Source organism: Carassius gibelio, chromosome B2 (assembly GCF_023724105.1).
Source record: "Carassius gibelio isolate Cgi1373 ecotype wild population from Czech Republic chromosome B2, carGib1.2-hapl.c, whole genome shotgun sequence".
Taxonomy (NCBI): Eukaryota; Metazoa; Chordata; class Actinopteri; order Cypriniformes; family Cyprinidae; genus Carassius; species Carassius gibelio.
In genome coordinates this window covers 3,560,807-3,583,135 of record NC_068397.1, presented here as the reverse complement: position 1 = coordinate 3,583,135, position 22,329 = coordinate 3,560,807, and the positions used below count along the sequence as shown (strand labels likewise).

The window sequence follows — 22,329 nt, the reverse complement described above, 5'->3', positions numbered from 1 at the left end:
GCACGCAAAATGGACACTTTTTTATTTACATTTTTTTTTATCTTTATTGCTATAATATAAATGCTGAGCAAATATTAACATGTTAAGTCGTTTACATCGACATAACCACAATGAAGTACGTTTTAAATCTCTCATAAAGCAGTTTAACACACTGATTTACATGTGTGTGTGTGTGTGTTGTACCAGAGTCACAAATTGTGAAAACCATAAGAAAAAAAGCCACACACACACACACACACACACGTGTGTTACCAAACATGACCTACAGAGTTCTCTGCTAACTCTAAAGCAAAAAAGACTATAGATTGTTGTAAAGGCTTGAAACATTATGCTTTTAAAGGACGTTTGCATACTTATTTTGTAGTTTCAGATATGGATTTGTTTTTAAAACCACTCTGTATATAGTTATTTTTCTTTTGTATTTTCCTTAATTTAATTTAATTTCTTTTCAATTATGGTCTGTTTGAATACATTGACATTTTTGTTTTTATTGTTAATTCTATGTAAATCGTCACTAAATAAAGCATTATAAAAAGGTTATATATATATATATATATATATATATATATATATATATATATATATATATATATATATATATATATATATATATATAATTTTTATATATAACAAAAAATAAATATATAAAGAGTTCTTTGCTATTTATCACCTTCCCGGCGGAAGTGATGCATGACGCACTGACGTGGCCGGAAACCCGCCATCTTGAGGGAGGAAACGCCTTGAAGTTGAGGAGGAAACTTGAACTGTGAGTTTTTATTTTTGAAATAAAAAACGTATTTAGTGTTCGAAACATTACCAACATGCTAACAAACGATAAATAGTATTGTGTGATATGTCACTTGTTGGAGAAAAAAACAGAGATAGAATGAGAATTTCGGAGTTAAACGGAATTAAATCCGTTGAGACGTGAGTGTCTGTGACAAAGGAAACAACCGTCTATGACTTCAGTCAACTTTAGCTCTGAAGGAAGTAAATTAATAAATCATCGTTGATGATTTCAGACATAAACTTAATTCAACCGTTGAGCTCAACTTTGTTTTTAAATACCATTTGTAGAACCTTTTAATAACCAGCCACAAAAACTAGTTTAATCAACTTGTTATCTGAAATAATTATAAGGTAAACATCATCGAAATCAATATTGTTGATAAGATATGATTCGACGCAATGATACGTTTCTGCTATTGCTTCAAAATATAGCTATTTTACGAAAGCTAGTCCAGGCTATGAAGTCTTGAATCAGTCTTGTTATTAAAATAAATGATTATAAAGAATTGTCTGTGTTATATTTTATGCATGAGAGCTTTTGCAGCTTTTCCTGGTTAGTTTAGTTGTTATACTTGGACCATTCAAAAGTTTGTGAACCCTTGGTTCTTAATACTGTGTGCTGTTACCTTGATAATACATGACATGTCTTTCTGTTTTGTTATGGTTGTGTATGAGTCCCTTGTTTGTTCTGAACAGTTAAACTGGGGACTGTTCTAAAGAAAAATCCTCCATGTCCTGCAGATTCTTCAGTTTTCCAGCATCTTTGTATGTTTGAACCCTTTCCAGCAGTGACTGTATGATTTTGAGATCCATCTTTTCAAACTGAGGACAACTGAGAGTCTCAAATACAACTATTTAAAAAGGTTCAAACATTCACTGATGCTCCAGAAGGAAACAACATGCATTAAGAGCTCGATGAAGATGAAGATGGCCACATTTTTCTTATTTTGTTAAAATAAAATGTTTTGTCCATTTAGTTCTGCCCGAACAGAAGATACTTGTATGTTTCCCGGTACACAAATTAAGTACAATTTACTTTGATCTTGAAAGTCCAAAAGTTTTCACCCCCCAACTCTTAATGCATCTTGTTCTTCTCCAACTTTTGAATGGGGTTAATTTAATAATTTCAGCTTTTTTTTGTGTGTGAACTAAATGTAAACATCTTTTATGTACAATATCTTACTCAGAACAGTACTAAATAAAAAATTACATGCATTTAGTATGATCTCGCTTATTTTGTTAAAATTATTCACATTTTATTATAATGCAAAGGGTTCCCAAACTTTCGCATGCCACTGTATAACTTGTGTCATTTGGTGTATATGTTTCACAGTATGTATTGATTACATTCAATCCTGTTGAAAGACGGTGCTTTTAATGTTTTTGTCCTCTTCTGTTTCAGTGGAGTGAGAGAAACGTCTGTCAAACATGGGCAACCTATTCGCAAACCTCTTTAAAGTCTTCGGGAAGAAAGAGATGAGGATTCTTATGGTGGGTCTGGATGCTGCTGGAAAGACGACGATCCTGTACAAGCTGAAGCTCGGGGAGATCGTTACCACCATCCCAACAATCGGTGGGTGACCGAGAGCTGTCTCCCAATATTATTAGCACCTGGAAAGCCTATGAATGCTTACATGAGGTGTTTGTTTTGTGTTCAAGGTTTTAACGTCGAAACTGTGGAGTACAAGAATATAAGTTTCACAGTTTGGGACGTCGGTGGGCAAGATAAGATTCGACCATTGTGGCGCCATTATTTCCAGAACACACAAGGTAAGAGTTTTCCCAAAGTCATTCAGTACGTTGTGTTCGATTTGGGAAGTCCAGTTTTTTTTATGTAATCAGTGTGTTTACAGTTAGCTGATTGTTGTCTCAAAATACACCAAGACTGAATGAATCTCCATGTTTGGACCGGTTTTATCTGCATGGACTTCTCACACTTTCAAAATAGTTTGGTTGGCTGAATGTGATCTATGTACATTTTCAATGCACTGAGATACCTAGTTAGGGGAAAAAAATCACTTAAACGCCTTAAATGTAACTGTAATCTGCGTTCTTCTGTGTGACTCTTTGTGTGTAGATGTGCTCAACACTGTTCCTGGAAACCCCTGAGCTGTGTTGAGTAGAAAGTGGAAGTAGCAAGTAGTCCATTGTCTTTTATTTTGTGATAATGACTGATTTATTCTGCAGCTTCTTACCAAATAATGAAATGAACGTTACAGTAATTTCTTATTTTATGTGAGAATAAATGAAGAGAAATGAAACTACTAGGACTTTAAAGTGATTACAGTTTTTAATATAATTAGTTGCATGATGAAAAATTACTGTCAAAGCTATTCATTATCATGTTAAGCTAGAAAAGTACTGAATAGAAATAAAACGGACATTGTGCATTAGAAATAAATATTTTCGACATGGCTTAAAGGGATACTCCTCCCCAAAATAAAAGGATGTTATTAATCGCTTCCCTCATGTCGTTCCAAACCCATAAAAGCTTCGTTCGTCTTTGGATAAGTAAAAACAGCGTCAAGGTCCAGGAAAATATGAAAAGCATCATCAGAATTTTCCTTACGCCATCAGGGATTCAACCGTAACGTTATGAAGCGACCAGAATACTTTTTGTATCCAAAGAAAATGAAAATGAAAATTTTATTCAACAGTTTGTCACCTCTGTGTCTCTCTGCATCTACGTTGTGCCATTTGGGAGAATCTGAGCTGAACGCAGACATTGTATGCACTTCTGTTTCAGTTGCAACACACGGATACGTTTTGTACGTGTATTTACGCTTTGATTTGAAAGAAAACAGTGCATCCTTGCACCCCACAAATATTGGGACAGTGTTGTGCCTAAGAGATAACAATGTTAACTTCTTGTTTATTAAGCTATTATTAAATCATGCAGATAGTCGAGTCAAAACTGCACTGTAGCTCCTGTGATATCGCTAAACTACATGTGACCCTGCAGCACAAAACCAGTCTTAAGTCTCTGGGGTATATTTTTAGCAATAGCCATTTAAACGTTATATGGGTCAAAATGATCAGTTTTTCTTTTATGACCAAAAACAATAGGATATTAAGTAAAGATAATGTTCCATGAACATATTTTGGTAATTTCCTACAGTAAATATCTAAAAACATAATTTTTGATTAGTAATATGCATGGATAAGAATTCATTCAGACAACTTTAAAGATGATTTTCTCAACATTTAGGGTTTTTCTGCACCCTCAGATTCCTGATTTTCAAATAGTTGTCAAATATTGTCCTCCTAATAAACCACACACCAATGGAGAGATGATTTATTCAGCTTTCAGATGATCTATAAATCACAATTTTGAAAAACTGAAACTTAAGACTTGGTCCAGGGTCACATATATGAGATAAAAGTAAGACGAAAACCCATACAGGGGCATTCTTTTGCCCTCGTATCTTGAACTTCAGGGGCATTGATGTGTTAAATCGGCAGCCCTGGCACATCTTTGTAGTTGGGACAAAATATAAAGCAGACATTATACAAAACATTTTGTGTAATTGATCTGATCTCAGTTTCATTCTTAGCCATTTCTGTCACTCGCACCAGTTTATTAATCTGTTTGTTTTTTTGGTTAGGTCTGATCTTTGTGGTTGACAGTAACGACAGAGAGCGTGTGAATGAAGGGCGAGAGGAGCTGATGAGGATGTTAGCTGAGGATGAGCTCAGGGAAGCAGTCCTGCTCGTGTTTGCCAACAAACAGGTACTAACAGCTTACAACTCATAACTTGCACTGCTTTCTAGTTGCTTGTTCGTACACATTTGACACGTGTCTGTCCGACAGGATCTACCGAACGCCATGAACGCTGCAGAAATCACGGACAAGCTGGGGCTGCATTCGCTCCGGCACAGGAACTGGTACATTCAGGCCACATGCGCCACAAGCGGCGACGGCCTTTATGAAGGACTCGACTGGTTGTCCAATCAACTGAAGAACCAGAAATAACCACCTCGCTGTACTGATCTTCCTTAGCTCCATTTCCTCAGCACTTGCTTTATTCTTTTTAAACAAACGGTGCTGGAAGCTGCGCTCATTTCAAACCCCATTAACACGGAGGAATAGGGCCTTACTGTCAAAGTGTTGCTCTCTCGTTTAATGTAAATAGTTTTTTGTTGTGAGGCAGCTTTTTGAGCACCATTATGCAAGCCTTTCGTTGTTTATTCCTTTCTTTTTTTTTCCCCGTTCCTACTGCCTGAGTCATTTGAAAGAGTTTCAAGAGCGCCTCTTTCTGTAAACTCTGTCAGGTCTGTATTATTTTATTGTGCTTCTAATAAGACTCTTTCTTAGACGTACTGTAAACGACGCTGTCATGTTTGTCTTGGATGGAGTACAGGGAATCAAACATTACAGACACTACCTGCACATATAACGGTTCAATTTCGAGGAAAAGCAACCAAAAACGATTACACTGTCTTGTCATCCTCTAGCTTTAGGAGCCATAGAGTTGTGAAGTCGGCAACACAAAGATGATTCTGTTATGAGATTACCAATACACAAGATGTTTTGTTGTGAGTTTGAGGGAGAAAAGATGGCGTGGCTCAGGTTAATCAAGGTTTGTTAGGAGGAGGAAGTTATACATTCAGGCACCTAACAGTAATGATTTGGTTTTTTAAGAGGACTGGAGGTGGTTTCATGAAAACAGTGTGACAATTTAAAAATGGAATTGTTTTGCAAAAATAGGTCTTATTTTCTATATGCAAAATGTTTTGTTTAATTTATAAGTGGTGAAAAAAAAATATTTTAAGATATACCCAGAAAGAGATTAAAGCATTAAAATTCATGTCGTTTTGACACTCAATTTAAGTGTTACTTTCTATTTCTTATTTTGGACTCCTAATCTAACCACCACTTTGAATAAACACCAGTCTCTAGCCACATGACACAAATTGAGCTCTAAAAAAAAAACCACACACACACATTTGTGCATTTTTATTGTTTTAGGACATAACCCAAACCATATCCCCAGATTGTTGGCATGTTAATATCAAGCTTTCTGTTGTGCATGTCATTTTTCCCCAGACTAGCCGTGGTGCCTTTATGACAAACAGAGACTCCTGTTTCAGATTAATCCTCTTTACGTTCAATGTTAGGGCTGATGGTTTTAAAGTTACTTTATTATTTATCCTTTCTCTCTCTTTCCCAATTAACCTTTAATTTGGTGTTGACAGATTACTTTGGGTCAAATTATGTGAATCTCTTAGCAAAAAATTGTATAATGTGACTCTTAACCTATGTTTGTTTTTATTTTGACAAATGCACTGTAATTAAAGATACTAGTACAACTGGATTTACTCTTGCCCTCTTGTTATTCTGAAGCAGCGCTGAAATAAACATAGATAGCTAAAAAAATATATACATATACGCATGATGGTTAAACATTAAAATGTGCATTAGTTTGGTTTAAAATAAATGTTACTATTTAGATTAAAATAAAAAAATTAACAGCTTTTTGAGCGATCTATGAAATGAATTACAATTAAAAAGGGGGACATCTTACCCTGTTTTAAACTAATTTATCATTGTATACTACAGCCTCTAAATCTAGAAGATTAACACTATTGCGCACATTGTGTTTTCATTATGGAGATTTATTATTTTTGTTTGCAATGTGTGTTTGCAGTGTTGAGCAATACAGCCAATCACAGACACATCTGTTGATTTCTTGAACACAGTGGCCAATCAGAGGCAGTGTTTTTGTCCAGCGCTGAGTTCTGCGTGCCAATCATCTCATTCTATCAAACACAATGCAAAGAGTTTCAATGATATTAAAGGAACTTTATATTAATGAACTCAATATAGATCTCCATGAACTCAGATAAGCGTGATTATAAAGGGAGTGCTTTTTATGCACTTTCTAGGCTATATGATCCAGTCAGAATTTGATTAAAAAGGTTTGTTTTGGATGCTGCCAGTTACTCTTGCAGTTGCAGTGACTAAGTGCTTGACATAAAGTCCCAATTCTGAGAAATAAAGTCAGAATTGCAAGTTTTTATCTCCATGTAATCTGTACAGTTCTGAGTTTATAGCATGCAGTTCTGAGAAAAAAAGTCAGAATTACCTTCTTTTTTTTATTATTATTATTCAGAGGCAGAAACAGGCTTCCATACACGTTTGCATGACTGTGTGCTACAAAAGGTTTTACTTTACATTTTTAGTGTACTAGATGACACAAAAACAACTTGAAATGCTGTATTATTCATGCCAGGCCAGTAGTTGCCAATTTCACTCTTTAAATACACACTGCACACTCGCATATTTTTCACAAATTATTATTATTATTATTATTTTTTTGTATTTTACACCGAGACAATAAAAGGTTTTACTGTGCATTTTGAAACCTGTTTTAAAAAGTATGCTTTCTCAAATCACTGTTGTCGTGTAGATTTTGAATGAAGCGGGCCTGTATTTGGTTGCTTCAGCACTGAACACAGAAGGGGAGCGTCTCTGGTGAGCGACCGTGAGTGGAGTTGATGCGAGGGTAAGTGTGCCTGGTGTGAGGGGGTTCTGTGCCCCTGTCATTAATTCTCCACTGAAACCGCCTCCAGTTCCCCAAACACCTCCTTCGTCTTTAATAAGTGACAAATAGGATCGGCCGGGCCTGCGGGGTCAGCAGCCTGGAATCAGGCGCCGGGGCGCTCGGCCCAACCAGGGGGAGGGAAAGCAATCTAGGACAACGTTCCTTTGGCCCGATTAGGCTGCCATGGATAATGCAGCCAAGCCAGTAATACATGGCAGGGAAGGCATGATGATGGGAAAGGAGGGGTGCTGCTCTCCTCCGCTCGCTTTGGCCGGCTCTCTTACAGGGTGGCTTTTGTTCAGCCCACTCCTGCTGCTCCAGCGGCTTGGGGATTGTGTGTGGCGCTCGGGCCATCCCTGGGCCTGGATTTTTGCACTTGTCTTTTGTCTGCGTCTTGCTCTTTTCTCGCACGGCCCCAGGTGCCAGCCAACAGAATGCTGCCTTTCACAGCAAACTCAATGCAAATGCAAACACTCGGCTCTATTATAACGACAGGAGTACATTCCAACAGTCAGGAAGCAGCACTCAACATAAGAACAAAACAGATGGAGAAAACAATATCTGAAGGATTGAGGTGCTGAAGTCGAAGTCGACGACGCCACGTTGTAAAAACACGGTTATTTCACTAAATAGTGAAAATCTTGTGTCTGCTATAATCAGGATATACATAGTTTTCTCTCTTCATGCATTGAAGACATGTCTAGGGTACATTTCACCTTCAATCAATCCAAAGGAAAAAATACTTATTATTTTAAATCCTATATATAGGACTAGAAACAATTTTTGCATTGGAAATTTATTTTCATGTCAAATTTTACAGCAAAACTACTGTAAGTTTAGAATAAGAGTGTTTTTATTCTGCATTTACAGGTTCAGTGTAATGTCCTCTGAAATTCGTATTAGTCTGCCTCAAAGACAGATGTGCTAAAGAAATTCCTGTGTTTTTTAAACGCAGACAGTCGTCAAAATGATCCATTGACACAGACCTGAGACAACTGCTAAAAACGCTGTATTATCTACGCCAGACCAGTAGGTGGCGATGTCACTTCGTAAAGAAACAACGCAAACATATAATTCGCATGTTTTCACAGTTTTACATAACATTTGCATTTACACAGATATAACCGTATCATGTTAAAAAAGTTTGAGGTGTTGAGGTGAATTGATAATTAAACGACACTATGTTATGTATGTAAAACAAAAACGGTTTATTTCACTAAACATAACCAAGAATAAAAAAGTGTTCACGTCTGCTGTGCTTTCTCTTTATACATCAAAGACTAAAACTTTTTGCACTGTGATATTCTAAGGACATTTTTTTTTACCCCCAAATTTATTTTGTCGTTCCAAATTTTAATTCTATCTTTATATATGATAAAAAAAATATATATATATATATATATTTTTTTTTTTTATTTATTTATTTTTTTTTTTTTTTCACAGATTCAGTAAAACAAATTGCATATTGATAAGTTTTATTGAAGAATTTTGGAGGGAAATTATGTTAAAAATGTTGATGATCAATTTTAATAGCCAAAATCAAGCTTCATTTTCTTGAGCCAAAATTTTATGAAATGTGATCAAAGACATGTTTTGGACAGATTTCCTTCGAATAAAGTTAGTTACTGAAGGAAATGCAGTCATACTTTGTGTCCAGAATGAGTGCTGGATACACCGAACCTGACAGTGTTTTACTCGTCATTTACAGGACAAGTGTAGTGCACCCAGAAATCCTTATCAGTCTGCCACACACACACACACACACACACACACACACACACACACACACACACACACACACACACACAGACACACACACACACACACACACAGTTCTGGATCCGTGTGTAGCGGGGCATCAGTCGTCTGAGCTGCTATCATGGCGCCGCCGGGAGCTTTGTGTCCGTCAGAGGACGAGTCCGTGTCCTGCTGGTGCTGGTGCTGCTGAGGGGGGTCAGGGGCCCGTGGTCAGACTTTGGGCCCCTCCTGAAGGGCTGTCACGGGCTCCGGCTCCACTCTGACTGCTCCTTGATGGATTAGGACCATGGTGGTCCCGGGATCTTTTCTACGCCTGGGGAGCACAAAACACACCTAGACAATGATTTATTCCTGGTGAGCCTGGGACGTTTGGCTCAGTTTGGGGGGACAGCATACGTCAGACATGGACTCTGTCCTCGTCTACTGTCACTGAGGCTTTATGGGAATATAAGAGTTATTCTAGATGTTCAAAAGTGTCGAGAAAATGCTCTCTCCACAAGACAGATACTGGTTTCAGTTGATATATTATCTGTTGGTTGCCGAACTTAAAGGGATATTTCACCCAAATAGCAAAATTATGTAATTAATAACTCAACCTCATGTTGTTCCAAACCCGTAAGACCTCCGTTTATCTTCTAGACACAATTTAAGATATTTTAGATTTATTCCGAGAGCTCTCAGTCCCTTCATTGAAGCTGTGTGTACGGTATACTGTCCATGTCCAGAAAGGTAAGAAAAAGTATTCCATGTGACATCAGAGGGTCAGTTAGAATTTGTTGAAGCACCGAAAACAAAAATGTAATTAATTAATTAAGTCATTTGTGGATTAATGCATATTAGAGAAGCAAACTGTTTAAAACGATTCAGTTCGATTTGGTGAACTGAATCATTCGTTCAGGAACCGGATATCCAGCTGCTTTGATTTGAACTCTCTCACAACAGACATGGAAGAGAAGACAATGCTGAATAAAGTCGTCGTTTTTGCTATTTTTGAACCAAAATGTATTTTCGATGCTTCAACAAATTCTAACTGACCCTCTGATGTCACATGGACTACTTTGATGATGTTTCTCTTACCTTTCTGAACATGGACAGTATACCGTACACACAGCTTCAATGGAGAGACTGAGAGCTCTCGGACTAAATCTAAAATATCTTAAACGGAGGTCTCACGGGTTTGAAACAACATGAGGGTGAGTTATTAATGACATAATTTTGCTATTTGGGTGAACTAACCCTTTAATCTTTAATCACCATTTTGATATTACAAAGAAAACATGTTTTTGCCAGTGTTGAGTTCGTCAACTATGTTACAGATAAACTGTATGGATTTACACCTTAGTTGACAATTTTATCATTTTGACTCATAATTTCAGTAGCAGGCCTCGTCTGACCAAACCAGTTCTATTTCCTTGATCCGGTTTTAATGATTATTTTTCATTATTAATATTATTAAAAGCATACCAAATTAATATCTTTGACATAGTTTCCCCCTAAAATACTTGGATAAAAAACTGATTAATGCGCAATTTGTTGTACTGAATTTGTGCAAAATAAATAAATAAATAAAAATAATATATACTTTTATTATTATTATTATTATTATTATTATAGCATTTACAAAAAGATAGAATGAAACCATAACGAAAGTTGACAGGCAATTAATATAGTCCTTGACAAAATGTGACTGGAGATCAATTATAGAAAAAATTAAGAGGACATTTTGAATTAAATGTTTCAATGAATTATTCAAACTCATTATGAAAGTAATTTATTGTCACCTACTGGACATTATACTTACATGTTTTTAAACACATTAAATCATTTCATATTTCGATATATAACATTTTACACCAGTGCTGTATAGTCTCTCGTGTAATCTGGATTATCTAATCACACTCTAGAAATTAAGTGCTTGCAATAAGATTATATACGTTTTAAAATGTGTGTGATTAGATCAGTTATGTTTTTGTACATTAACAAATTACATACTATTCGCACAATGGCAGTAAATTATTCATAATTTATTGATTCTCCCCAATTCCTTTATTATTATTATTATTATTATTATTATTATTAATAATAATTTCTCTCAGTGCAATTGCACACACCAGCCACTAGTTGGAGACAAAAATGCTTCAAATCAGGAAGAATTTGGCCATGTGATGTTATTAATATTTGTTCATATGCAGGAATTTCTGAACGCCTTCACATAAAACATCAGTCTCCCTAAGATTAATTTAATATTTCAATATTTTAACAACACATTCACATTTCTCTGATTTTCACACTGACATGATGCAGGTAAGCAAATAAAACTTCTATTTTTAGCATTAACATGTTTTATTTTGTATTGTTTAAATATTAAAACTATATAGATATTTATTTTTATTATTAGTTTTATAACTGCCTGCAATTCTTCCCTTAACCCAAAAAGTAGTCAGAATACATTGCATAAAATCTAATACCTTATATCTAATACTAAAATTGTAATATTTGCTAAAACTAATATATTATTAGTTTATATATAAATCTTATTTACAAATTGCTTTGGAGTGTAAATGAAGAAATGCTTGAGAAAACAGCTCACTGTATTTGTGAATGAAGTAACATTGTGCTCATTTCCTTCAAACCAAACACAGTTCTGTCACTTCTGACGAAACTAAAGCAGTGCATCAGTGTCCAAGCGCCCTCTTGTGAAGCATCTGTCACAAACTCATCCTGTAGGTTCAGCTTATAAACCAGTAATAAAGGTTTTTGCTGTAGTTTACTGACTTGAGGGAAACTCTTGAAAGCTTTCAGAATCTGATTCTGAAGAGTCACTTCTGCTTCTTCTTTTTCTCCTTCTTGCTTTTATTTTCCCTTTTGCTCTTCTTCTTTCTGTCAGATCTGTAATTAATATCAGTCCTCGACTGGCTTCTTCTTCGTGTTTGGAAAGCACCATTCCTCTGATGAAAAACGCCAGAATCTCATAATAATATCCCTACATTCTTTTTAGAAATGAAAGTAACATATAATACTAGAAGAGCTAGTTACAAAACAAGTGCTGTTTCACAAAACTCTAGTGATTTTATTTTGTCTATCAATATGCATTTCAAAAGTTTCTGCATGTCTCTTGTGGCCTCTGAATATAATTATAGATGCGCTCATTCAAATATGTATTAACATTATTGTCAGACCTTGTGTACTGGAGGTATATTGATCGATCTTGGCAGTGGCACTGTTTTATATTCAATACTCATTCAGTACCAAGCCATTTTCTGATTTTTCTGCAAGGGTTTTTAAGCAATTGCTAATTTTTCTGCACATTTTATCATTGTACTATAATGTTGAGGATTAACATTATATTATTAAAGATTAGAGCATTATGAATATTAAATTATCTCAACTGTATTTTTCAATTATTGCATTTGCATTTATGTCTGTTTTAATTAAAGAAAATGCATTATGCACTGTAAAATCTTGTAATGAGAATTATAATTATTTGCATTAGTTTTTTTATTAAAAAAAAAAAGACTGTTTAAAAAACCTTAACGTTCAAAGGTTTATAGGCCTTACAGATGAAGAACATTTCCCAGAATGCATCATCGATGCTGAAATTCAGGAAAATCCTGTTTTTATTTCCATCAATGTAAAGCACATTAATCTCATTCTCACTACTACAATGTTGAAAAAAATTACATTATCACAGAACAGACTGTGAGAAATATTAAATTATATAAAATTGTATTTTCATATAATTGCAAAATTGGTTGTATACTGCTTTTAATTTACATCAGTATGAATTCCTGTAATGAAAATTATTATTATTTTATTTATAATAATAATAATTATTATTATTATTATTATAGAATTAAGAATTTTTAGAATATAATATAATATTTTGAATACTTTTAAAGTAATAATATAATTATTTATTTGCATAGTAATTTGACTTTAGTGGAAATTGTGCTTAAAAGGTCTAAAACTATTTATATTAAATATATTAAACCTAGAAGTTTTTATTAATTTAAGAAAATATACATATATATATATATATATATATATATATATATATATATATATATATATATATATATATATATATTAATTTTATAAAAACGGTTTTATAAATATTTTTAATCAGTTTTTATTTTTCTATTTTATTTAAAAGTTTAGTTAATGTTTTAGTGATTTTGTTATGTTTGAGCATTTTAAGGGTTTGTATATATATAGTTTTATTCATTTATATTTCAGTTTTATTTATTTTATTACATCAGTGACTAAAGTTAAACTAAATAAAAATTGGCATGTTGGAAATGTTGACAACTAATGGAAATAAAGTGTTTTTATAATTTATTTCAGTTTACATTTATTTTATTTGAAGCAAAAAAAAAAAAAAAAATAGTTCATAGTTTTAATTTTAGTTACCTATGACAACCTGCATGGAAGCTCTGAATCAATATCCCAAAGAAAAGATAAGCAGCCAACTATGTCAATAAAATGAAAGGTCAGTTGAATGTATTTACAAAAAAAAGGTACGTCAAATTAGGAACCCTACTATGACGATATTATCTTATGAATATTAAACAGGTTGCGACCACTGATATAGATCAGTTGTTGCGACACGTTTGCCCAGTAGGCCTCACTGACGACAGCTCTGCATAAATAAATTATTATACTAAATATTTATATTAATGAGCTGCGCATGCGCTCTAGCGGGACGCTCCGATCAGGTTACCAGGCAACGCTTGCGAGACCTCATTAATATTCATAAGCTCAGTCTTCGCGATAGTAGGATCTCATGATGTCACTCTGAGCACCTTCACCAGAAAGACAACACGTCCATAAAAACCACTACTTGGAGGTGTCCGACACATCACACAATCAGGAGATGTGATGAGAGACCACAGCAAGGAAGAAGGTAGGCTACAAATGAGAAAAACTTGATCAGCGGTCATGGAATAAATGCAATCTAGCCACACAACTATTCACTATTAGCCTTATGAGTAGGTTTATTATTCATTCAAGTGTGTAAAGTGCAAACTAAGCGGGCTTGTTTGAATATAATCGCATATTTGGGAATGGTTTTCCACAGTGATAGTGTAGACTGGGTTGTTAGCCGCGGCTTGTTAGCACTGTTAGCTTAAATACACATATTGTTAAACAGTTCTTCACCTCGTCCCAGTTGGGCTGGTCTTGACCCACTCTCATCCTCCAGATCTCGATGAGACACACAAGACTTCTGCTCCTCCAGACACACAGAGATGTTTTACACACACCTGTGCAGCGGAGCTATCAGGCCTGGGCTTCACACAACATCCGGGAACCCGCCTGCTTATATTTCATTAATTTAACACGAAGAGCTGTTTTTAATCACCACAGACACTATTCAGAGACAAAATTGTTTATTTTCTTTAAACTGTCCGTGAGGCGTGTCCCTGTAAGATTAAGCGACGTCCACATCATGAGCGCGTTCGGCGCGCGGATGTTAAAGATCTGCGAGGCGCGCGTCGCGTCGCTTCTGATGACGTCATCGACGCGTCAGTAATGGCTGTGAGCGAGAGAAGGAAGATTACAGAAGACACTCTCTCCGTGTTTGATCAGTTTTGTCCTCTCCGATGTATTTGAGGTTTATTTCCAGGGTTTTTTCAGGTGAGTTGAAATGAGCTGGAGCTTTAAATCATGTGTGATGTTCGCCAGTGGCGTTATCTTTCTGTGTTGAGGATCCAGTAAAGAAGTGGTGATGTGCTGTTATAATGTTGATTTTTATTCATGGGATGCTTTTTTTTACTCTTGTAGCTGATTTGATTCATCACGTTTAGTATGTTTCAGCGTATGCTTTTATCATGTGCATGTAATACACCTGTATAATGTATTATGCAGTGTACAAGATTAAATAACTACAGTAGTGTGCCTGTTTAGATTTATTTATAGTCTTTATCTGTGGCTTTGAAAATACGAAGCTGCTTGTGAATGTAAGTTACAGTCCAAACTACTAGTGGAAAATGTTTTTCGCTTTTCTCATTTAATATAAAATGCATGTAGAAACAAAGCTTACTGTCAGACTAACATTAAAAAATGAACATTAATTTAAATTAAGACATTAATAAAGAATCTGGTGATCTGGGTTTATGCATCTCTGTTTATGAGTGAATATTATCAGGATTATAGTAAGGCCTTTTTTATTTAAAACCCCAATCAGTGAGGTCTATGCTATAAAAACCTCTAAAAACTAATCGAAAGAAAACAAGTTGACAAAAAGATTGAATCCAAGATTTGGTGATTTAATATAGCTTAATGAGAAATTGACAAGCAATTTATTTCTGCATTAATTATTTTGAGTCTGCATTAACTAGACTTGTTGATTTGTATATTTTTTTTAGTAAAGAGAAGTACCTGCTAGTGTTTAAAGGGATTGTTCGCCCCAAAAATGTATGTGCTGAACACAAAAGGAGATATTTTGAAGAATGTTGTAAGCAGACAGTGGCTGGTCCCCATTGACTTCTGTAGAATGGTGGAAAAATACTATAAAATATTATTTAAATAGACTTCATTCTGACTTTATTATGAATTTTGAGTCCTGAACAAAACATACTTTCTACTTTTAAAAAGGAGGGGAAACAAATTGTGGATATGTGGTCAAAATATAGTATAATAACACCTACACAGTAAAAACTGACATTATGTGGTGTAGATTTAGCAGTGAAGTAGATTCGTTAACAAATAAAACTACTCTATTACAGTAATTTGAATAAGCATTGAGAATAATAATAATTATAGAAACTTAGTTCATTTGTTTATAGTTCAGTAGTGTATATGTGAGAAAATGCATCACAAAGGTAAAAAATAAATTCTTAACAGACCTGAAAATAAGCTTTGGTTTATGCTTAATCATAGTCTTTTACTTTTAAACTAAATTGTGACCTGGACATGTTTGGTGTAAAATTCATCCACCCATGTAGTTAATTATTTAGTATGAATGAATTCTGTAGTTATTTGAATAATTCAGTAGCTTGATGGGAAATGTCATAGTTTTCTGTAAGCGTTAAGCAGAAGTGTTTCTCCGTGCTGAGTCAGTCTGCTGAAGGGTTTGATGCCATGGCACTGACTGGGTTGTGTGTGACACGTTTGGTTTGTGGTGAGCTGATTGGAGCACACACACACACACACACACACACACACACACATTCAGATCATACCGAGTGCTGTGTGTGTTTTCAGTTTCAGTTACACACACCAAAGTGACACGTTAACACTTGAGCAAGGTAAGCAGTGCACAGACAGAGCTTGGATTCTGAGGCAGATTTAGTTGTTGTTAATAATCATGTATTATAATGAATATTGTTTGAATGCTTGAATATAAACTTAGGAGAGTAGAGTTCATGCATTACAGTTCATGCTAAAGAAGTTGTTTAATGAAAGAGACACTAGATTAGTGTCAGAAAATGATTAGTTTGATTGCTTGTGTTTTGGATGGATCTGTTTGCTGGTTTGTTCTTGGATTATCATTAGTTTATTGGTTCAGCTGCATGTAATGGCTCAGTGCAGGGTTTGTAGTTTTGCAGGATCACAGACAGTCATTAAGAAGTCCTCCGTGGATTGCCTCATCTGATGATCTCGTTAGCTGACGACTAACGAGCTGTTGTGCTCCAGGCCTGCTGGGACATGTCGAGAGAAATGCTGAGGGGAAAAATCCATGCCACTCTTGTTTATAGTTAAGAGAGTTCAAAAGATTTTTTTTAAACAAGTGTGCACTAAGGGTGTGTTTTTAATTAATTAATTTATTCAAAAATCCAGTAAAAAAAAGATATAATATTGTGAAATATTATTAGAATTTAAAACATCTGTTTTCTATTTGAGTTATAAAAAAAAATTAAGTAAAATTTTCTGGTTTTATGATATTTTTATGAAATTCAACATTCAAACGTTTGTGCTAAGTCAGATGTTGCTCTGAACATTCCATTCATCCAAAGAGTTCTGAAAAAAAAGTTTTTTTTACTAATAATATGTTTTTTACTTTACAAAATCTGTTTTTAACATTGACAATAATAAGAACCATTGATAATAATTAGCACAGTAGAATGATTTCTGAAGGGTGGAGTAATGAGGCATTACAGGAATAAATTGTATTTTAAAACATTTATTTTACAATATGAAAGTTTTGAATGTATTTTTGATCAGAAAATGTAGCCTAGGCAAGCATGAGAGACTTCTTTCAAAACGGCTCAGTCGTCAGTCAATGGTTTGATGTAGACGTCTCCTGGTGTCTCTGTGTGTGTTGTGTGTGTGTGTGTGTGTCTGTGTTCAGCGATGGCTGGACCGAGGCCTGTGGTGATGAGTGGACCGTCTGGAGCTGGCAAGAGCACTCTGCTGAAGAAGCTGCTCAAGGAGTTTGACGGCGTCTTTGGCTTCAGCGTTTCCCGTAAGACACACACTGAAGTACAAATGCTGGAAAATGACAAATAGCCAAGAATGATTTATTTATTTTTTTTCAGATACGACGCGGAGCCCCCGTCCAGGAGAGGAGAACGGCAAAGGTTAGGCTTCTGATCTGATACAGAAACACCGTTCTTCTGAAAATATCTTTTGCATTATTCTCACTGAAGCATGCTTTCACAACAATGATTAATCATTACATAAACAGCTAGTTATCTGAGCGAGCAGTCAAACACAATCTCCTCTTGTTCACCACAAGACTCAGGTTTGGTGGGAACATTTCTCTGGGCTCTTGGATTTGGATTTGTTTGATTAAAAACCATCGCAAAAAAAGGTTTTCTTCTCCGTGACTGAAACAGAAAGTTACCCAGTGCTGCCATTGTGTTTATGTATATTAAATATTAATAAAAGAAATACAATTGATATACGTATGATATATCTTTTCCATACCTTCCACCTACGGTCAAAGTGTGAAATTGCATTCTCATTTATCCATCTGTTGTTGTTGTTTTAACATTGGTCTGAGACGAACACAATGTGAAAATGAGTTTTTGTGCTGTACATTAGTGTTGGTGAGAGCAGACCTTTAGCTGTAGTTTCTTATACACAAACTGTTACGTTATTGAAATGCTGATGAGCTCAAAATAGGTTGCAGCTGTAAATAATGCACTCAAATACATGCTTTTCTTTTCATCTCTATTGGTATTCTGGTTTATCAGTCAGATTTCTGCCATTTCTGATTTTTTTTTTTCTTCTTCTTCAGATTATCATTATGTTACCAGGGAAGTGATGCAGGCGGCCATAGCAAAGGGGGAATTTATCGAAAATGCTGAATTTTCAGGGAACATGTATGGAACAAGGTATAGTCCTCCTCCTTAAGAGTCTTGCTCGTTTGTGAAGGTTTTTGTGATTTAATACAATGAATCGATTAAATCAATTTCATTAATCAATTAAATGAAATTAGTATGTTTTAGTTCAGTAATGTTTTTTTTGTATTTTTAGGAGACTTTATTGTACTAAATTTATGGTTATGATCTATTAAGTACCTGCTTACCACTTTTTGAGTGTAGACCGTAAAATAAAATGTGTAAACCAATTTAAATTTTTAATGCACACAGGTCTCTTTGTAAAGAAGGCACTTGGGAAATAGTTTTTGAATTGAAAAAAAATATGATTTGTATATATATCATACAATATGAAAAATGCACAAAATATATGAAATATGTAAGGTTTTACTCTCAAACTGTCTGGAAATCAAAGTCCTGTATCTAAACAACTTGTGTTCCAAAAATAGGTTGATGTATTAAAGAATAAGATTTTGTTTGGGCGCAGTACCAAACGTTTCCACTAGAGAAAGAAATTCGCTTCCCATTTGTTTCCAGTGTGGTCTTTATTCACTGCAAACAGTGCAGGTGTGGCTGTTTTATTTATTTTTATTTTTCAGGACCACTTAATCTTTTCTAATCATGTCCTTTACCAAATTTCGTACAATTCCGATGAAGGAAACCATAAATAAATAAATAAATATTACAAATTCATTTCTGTCAAAACAGCACCAGAGGGTTGATTCTGTTGGAGCTAAACATCTGTTAGCGATGGGAAGATTGGATTATTTTACTGAATTTTTTCGTTCATCAAAACAAATGTCAAGATATTCAGTTGATTAGAGTTGCGTTAAATATTATATTTTCTCCAGACGTCCTTCTGTGCAATCTTGATCGTATTTCAAATCATTCTAATGCAGCCAAAGATATGAGGGACATGAATATGATTACTTCAGAGAAATGCTGTCTATGCATGCAGTTGTAACTAACATCATCTTTGCCCCGTTCACAGTAAAGCAGCTGTACAGGCTGTTCAAGCCAAAAATTTGATTTGCATTTTGGACATTGACATGCAGGGAGTGAATAACATTAAGAGAACCGATCTCAACCCCATCTATGTGTCCATCCAGCCTCCGTCAATGGAAACCCTGGTGATAAATCGTCCGTCTCAATCCAAATATTATATTTGCATGCCTTTTCAGCATTTTAATGTAAAACTTCATCTCTTTAGGAAAAACGATTAAGGGATAGAAAAACCGAATCTGAGGAAAGTCTACAAAAACGTTTACGTGCCGCCAAAGTTGACATGGAAATAAGTAAGTCATTATTTGGAAATAAATACTGCTGTAATTGTTTTAACATCTAACTAATGTATATATATGTATATAAATATTAAATATATCTCCATATTTCAGGTAAAGAGCCAGGTTTATTTGATGTACTGATTGTCAATGATGATCTTGACCTAGCGTATGGGAAATTAAAAGACGCTCTTCTTGAGGTAAGCTCTTCCAGTCACTAGGGGCCAGATTTACTAAACATGACAAATTAGTCAGACAGCAATCCCATAGAATCGCCAAGGTAAAATCTTAGACGCATATGCATTCATGTCTTTCTCACAGTTAATAAATCTGACTCCACATCACAGTATTTCATGTATATTTGTTAACCGCACAAAATCCAGTGGAGCAAATCTTTATATTTAGAAGAAAAACAATTGATTGATATTATATGCTTGTATGCATTTTATAGTTGATTTATTGATTATTTTCCCATAGTACTATCTATTTTCAATTGTTGTTTTTATTACTTTACAAATAGGAGTGTATCATGGAAGCCTGTTTCCTCCACTGGAGAAAAACAATTCAAATGAAATTAATCGTACAATTCAGACTTTTTGTCTTGAAATCCTAATTTATAACTCGCAGTTATGAGTTAAATTATCAGAATTGTGAAATATAAACTGGTAATTGTAAGAAAATGTCAGAATTGTGGAATACTTTTCAAGTGGCACCCAAATCTGGTTCTAGTACATACTGGTTACAAAGGAACTGGGTTTGGTACCCAACCCTCCTTTCACATTTATACTAAAAAAGTGATGTTATCAGATTATTAATCAAGCACATCACAGAAGATGTCAGCCACCACAAAACTGATCCACTGTTACATCCCTATTCATCAGAACATCCCTCTAATGTCTGCCTTCATCTGCGTAACCGCTTGTTTTATCTGTGATCTCTATCTTGTGTGAGAATATTTCACTCATAGTTTCTCTTCCTCAAACAGGAAATCCAGAAGGTCAGAGACACCAACAAATCATAGCACACGTAATCCCTGGGTTAAAGGTCAGAAACATGAAGATTCAACCAAGAAACACTCTGAAAGTCCTTTTTTTTTTGTTTTTTTATATATATTTTTTATAAAAAATTTTATATCTTTCTAGCATGTCCACTAATTTATAGTTTATTTTCTGTGCTCATATTTTATTGTAACTCATTCTTTGATGTTGCAAACACAACGCAGCTTTCCATTCACAGTATTTTAACACTCAGAGCTATTATCTGCACATACGAGCAGCGCGTTGCACCTGCTTTCCCTCAAATATAGTTGCATCTGAACATCTGACATCGTACAAGTCGAGGAAAAGCGTAGTTTCTAAACTAATACCTATTTCTTAAATGCTGGAAATGGTTGCGTCTCATCATGTTCCACATGCACGTTACATGCACATTACTCCGAACCCGATTACGCTCTGTATTTCACTTGAATATGTTTACTAGCTTTTGAAGTTTTATAGAGTTCAAAGCTGATGCAGGCTTTGTTTCAGGTGCAAGGCAGCTTATAAACACAGCCACACGTCTCTTTAGCAGACATTATTAATTCTTTCAGTCTTATACAGCTGATTGTTCCAGCAGTTCTGATCTATTCCTGTTAATGTTAAACGTGACCATCAAATTATGCGGATTACCAAAATAATACAACATTTCAAACTGAAACTGTAGACTACATGCACAATTCATTTTATCATCATGCTTAATTTTACCTAAATCGCACCATTATGTTTGTTAGTGTTTGAAACATTTATTATTATAATGAAGGTAACAAATCAATGGATTGGGTCTTTTGACCCACTGATAGCACAGAAAGTGTAATTATAAAATACATAAATGTATTTTAATGGTGGTTTCATTTAATGGCTAAATGGTGGTTTCAGTCCTCCTGGTATAATGTATAACAATAGTTTTAAAATGGGCTTTTATGTTTTTCTGTTGAGCGCGCACACACACACACACACACACACGCACGTTTATATTTGTTTCTCCTGACCTTTAAAGTACTGTATGTCACTCATTGAGTGTGGAAAAAGATGTAATATAATAACTTGTGATGTACAATCCTACAAATGAAACATGAAGTTTATCAGAATGTAACAAAGGTTTTCTTAAAATGGCATAGTTTTAAAAACTGAGCAGACACCAGCTGTTTGTGGCGTGTAGAGCGACCTTGTGTACCTTGTGTACGTCGTCTTTATTTTGAGATATCATGTCATTCCTTGGTGCATCTTAAACATTTCCTTGAAAGAAATCTGTCAGATGTTTGTGGTGTCTGTGGATTCTGAGAAATGCAGTTAATGTCTCAAAACAACGTCTGAACCAAATGTTACCTTTTTTCTCTCTCCTTTTTTATTCTAGAACTTTTTACCTGTGTAATAAAACTGCTCCATTACAGTGAAGTATGTGACTGTCTGAAATATACAATATATATACGTCTACGCTAATATAGGGTTTCAGTGCCCAATGTGATATAATTATGTGATATATCCTATTGCATTTGATGATATTGATGTTATGTTAATAATGGTTTACCCTTGTTTTAAGGGGCCATATGACGTTACTAAAAATAACTTTATTTTGTGTATTTGCTGTAATGCAATGTGTTATGTGGTAAAGGTTTCAAAAAACATTTTATTGCTTTATTAATATTAAACAGCCAAT

The 22,329-nt window shown here is 34.7% G+C and overlaps 2 protein-coding genes across 4 annotated transcripts; both read left to right on the top strand.

Moving 5' to 3' along the window:
• Positions 1-672: 672 nt before the first annotated feature.
• LOC127951159 (ADP-ribosylation factor 1) lies at positions 673-6,104 on the top strand. Its single transcript, XM_052548834.1, has 5 exons — positions 673-766; positions 2,192-2,362; positions 2,449-2,559; positions 4,395-4,519; positions 4,601-6,104. The coding sequence occupies exons 2-5, from the start codon at positions 2,218-2,220 to the stop codon at positions 4,760-4,762; spliced, it is 543 nt and encodes a 180-aa protein (XP_052404794.1). The 5' UTR covers positions 673-766; positions 2,192-2,217; the 3' UTR covers positions 4,763-6,104.
• A 7,729-nt stretch (positions 6,105-13,833) lies between these two features.
• On the top strand, positions 13,834-22,067 carry guk1a (guanylate kinase 1a). Of its 3 annotated transcripts, none has more exons than XM_052548299.1 (8): positions 13,834-13,995; positions 17,383-17,496; positions 17,570-17,611; positions 18,274-18,370; positions 19,347-19,485; positions 19,566-19,650; positions 19,750-19,835; positions 20,621-22,067. In XM_052548299.1, the coding sequence occupies exons 1-8, from the start codon at positions 13,971-13,973 to the stop codon at positions 20,654-20,656; spliced, it is 624 nt and encodes a 207-aa protein (XP_052404259.1). In that variant the 5' UTR covers positions 13,834-13,970; the 3' UTR covers positions 20,657-22,067. The 3 variants fall into 3 exon arrangements, with proteins under 3 accessions (XP_052404259.1, XP_052404258.1, XP_052404260.1); XM_052548298.1 differs by lacking the exon at positions 13,834-13,995 and adding an exon at positions 14,434-14,726; XM_052548300.1 differs by lacking the exon at positions 13,834-13,995 and adding an exon at positions 16,317-16,339.
• Positions 22,068-22,329: the final 262 nt, after the last annotated feature.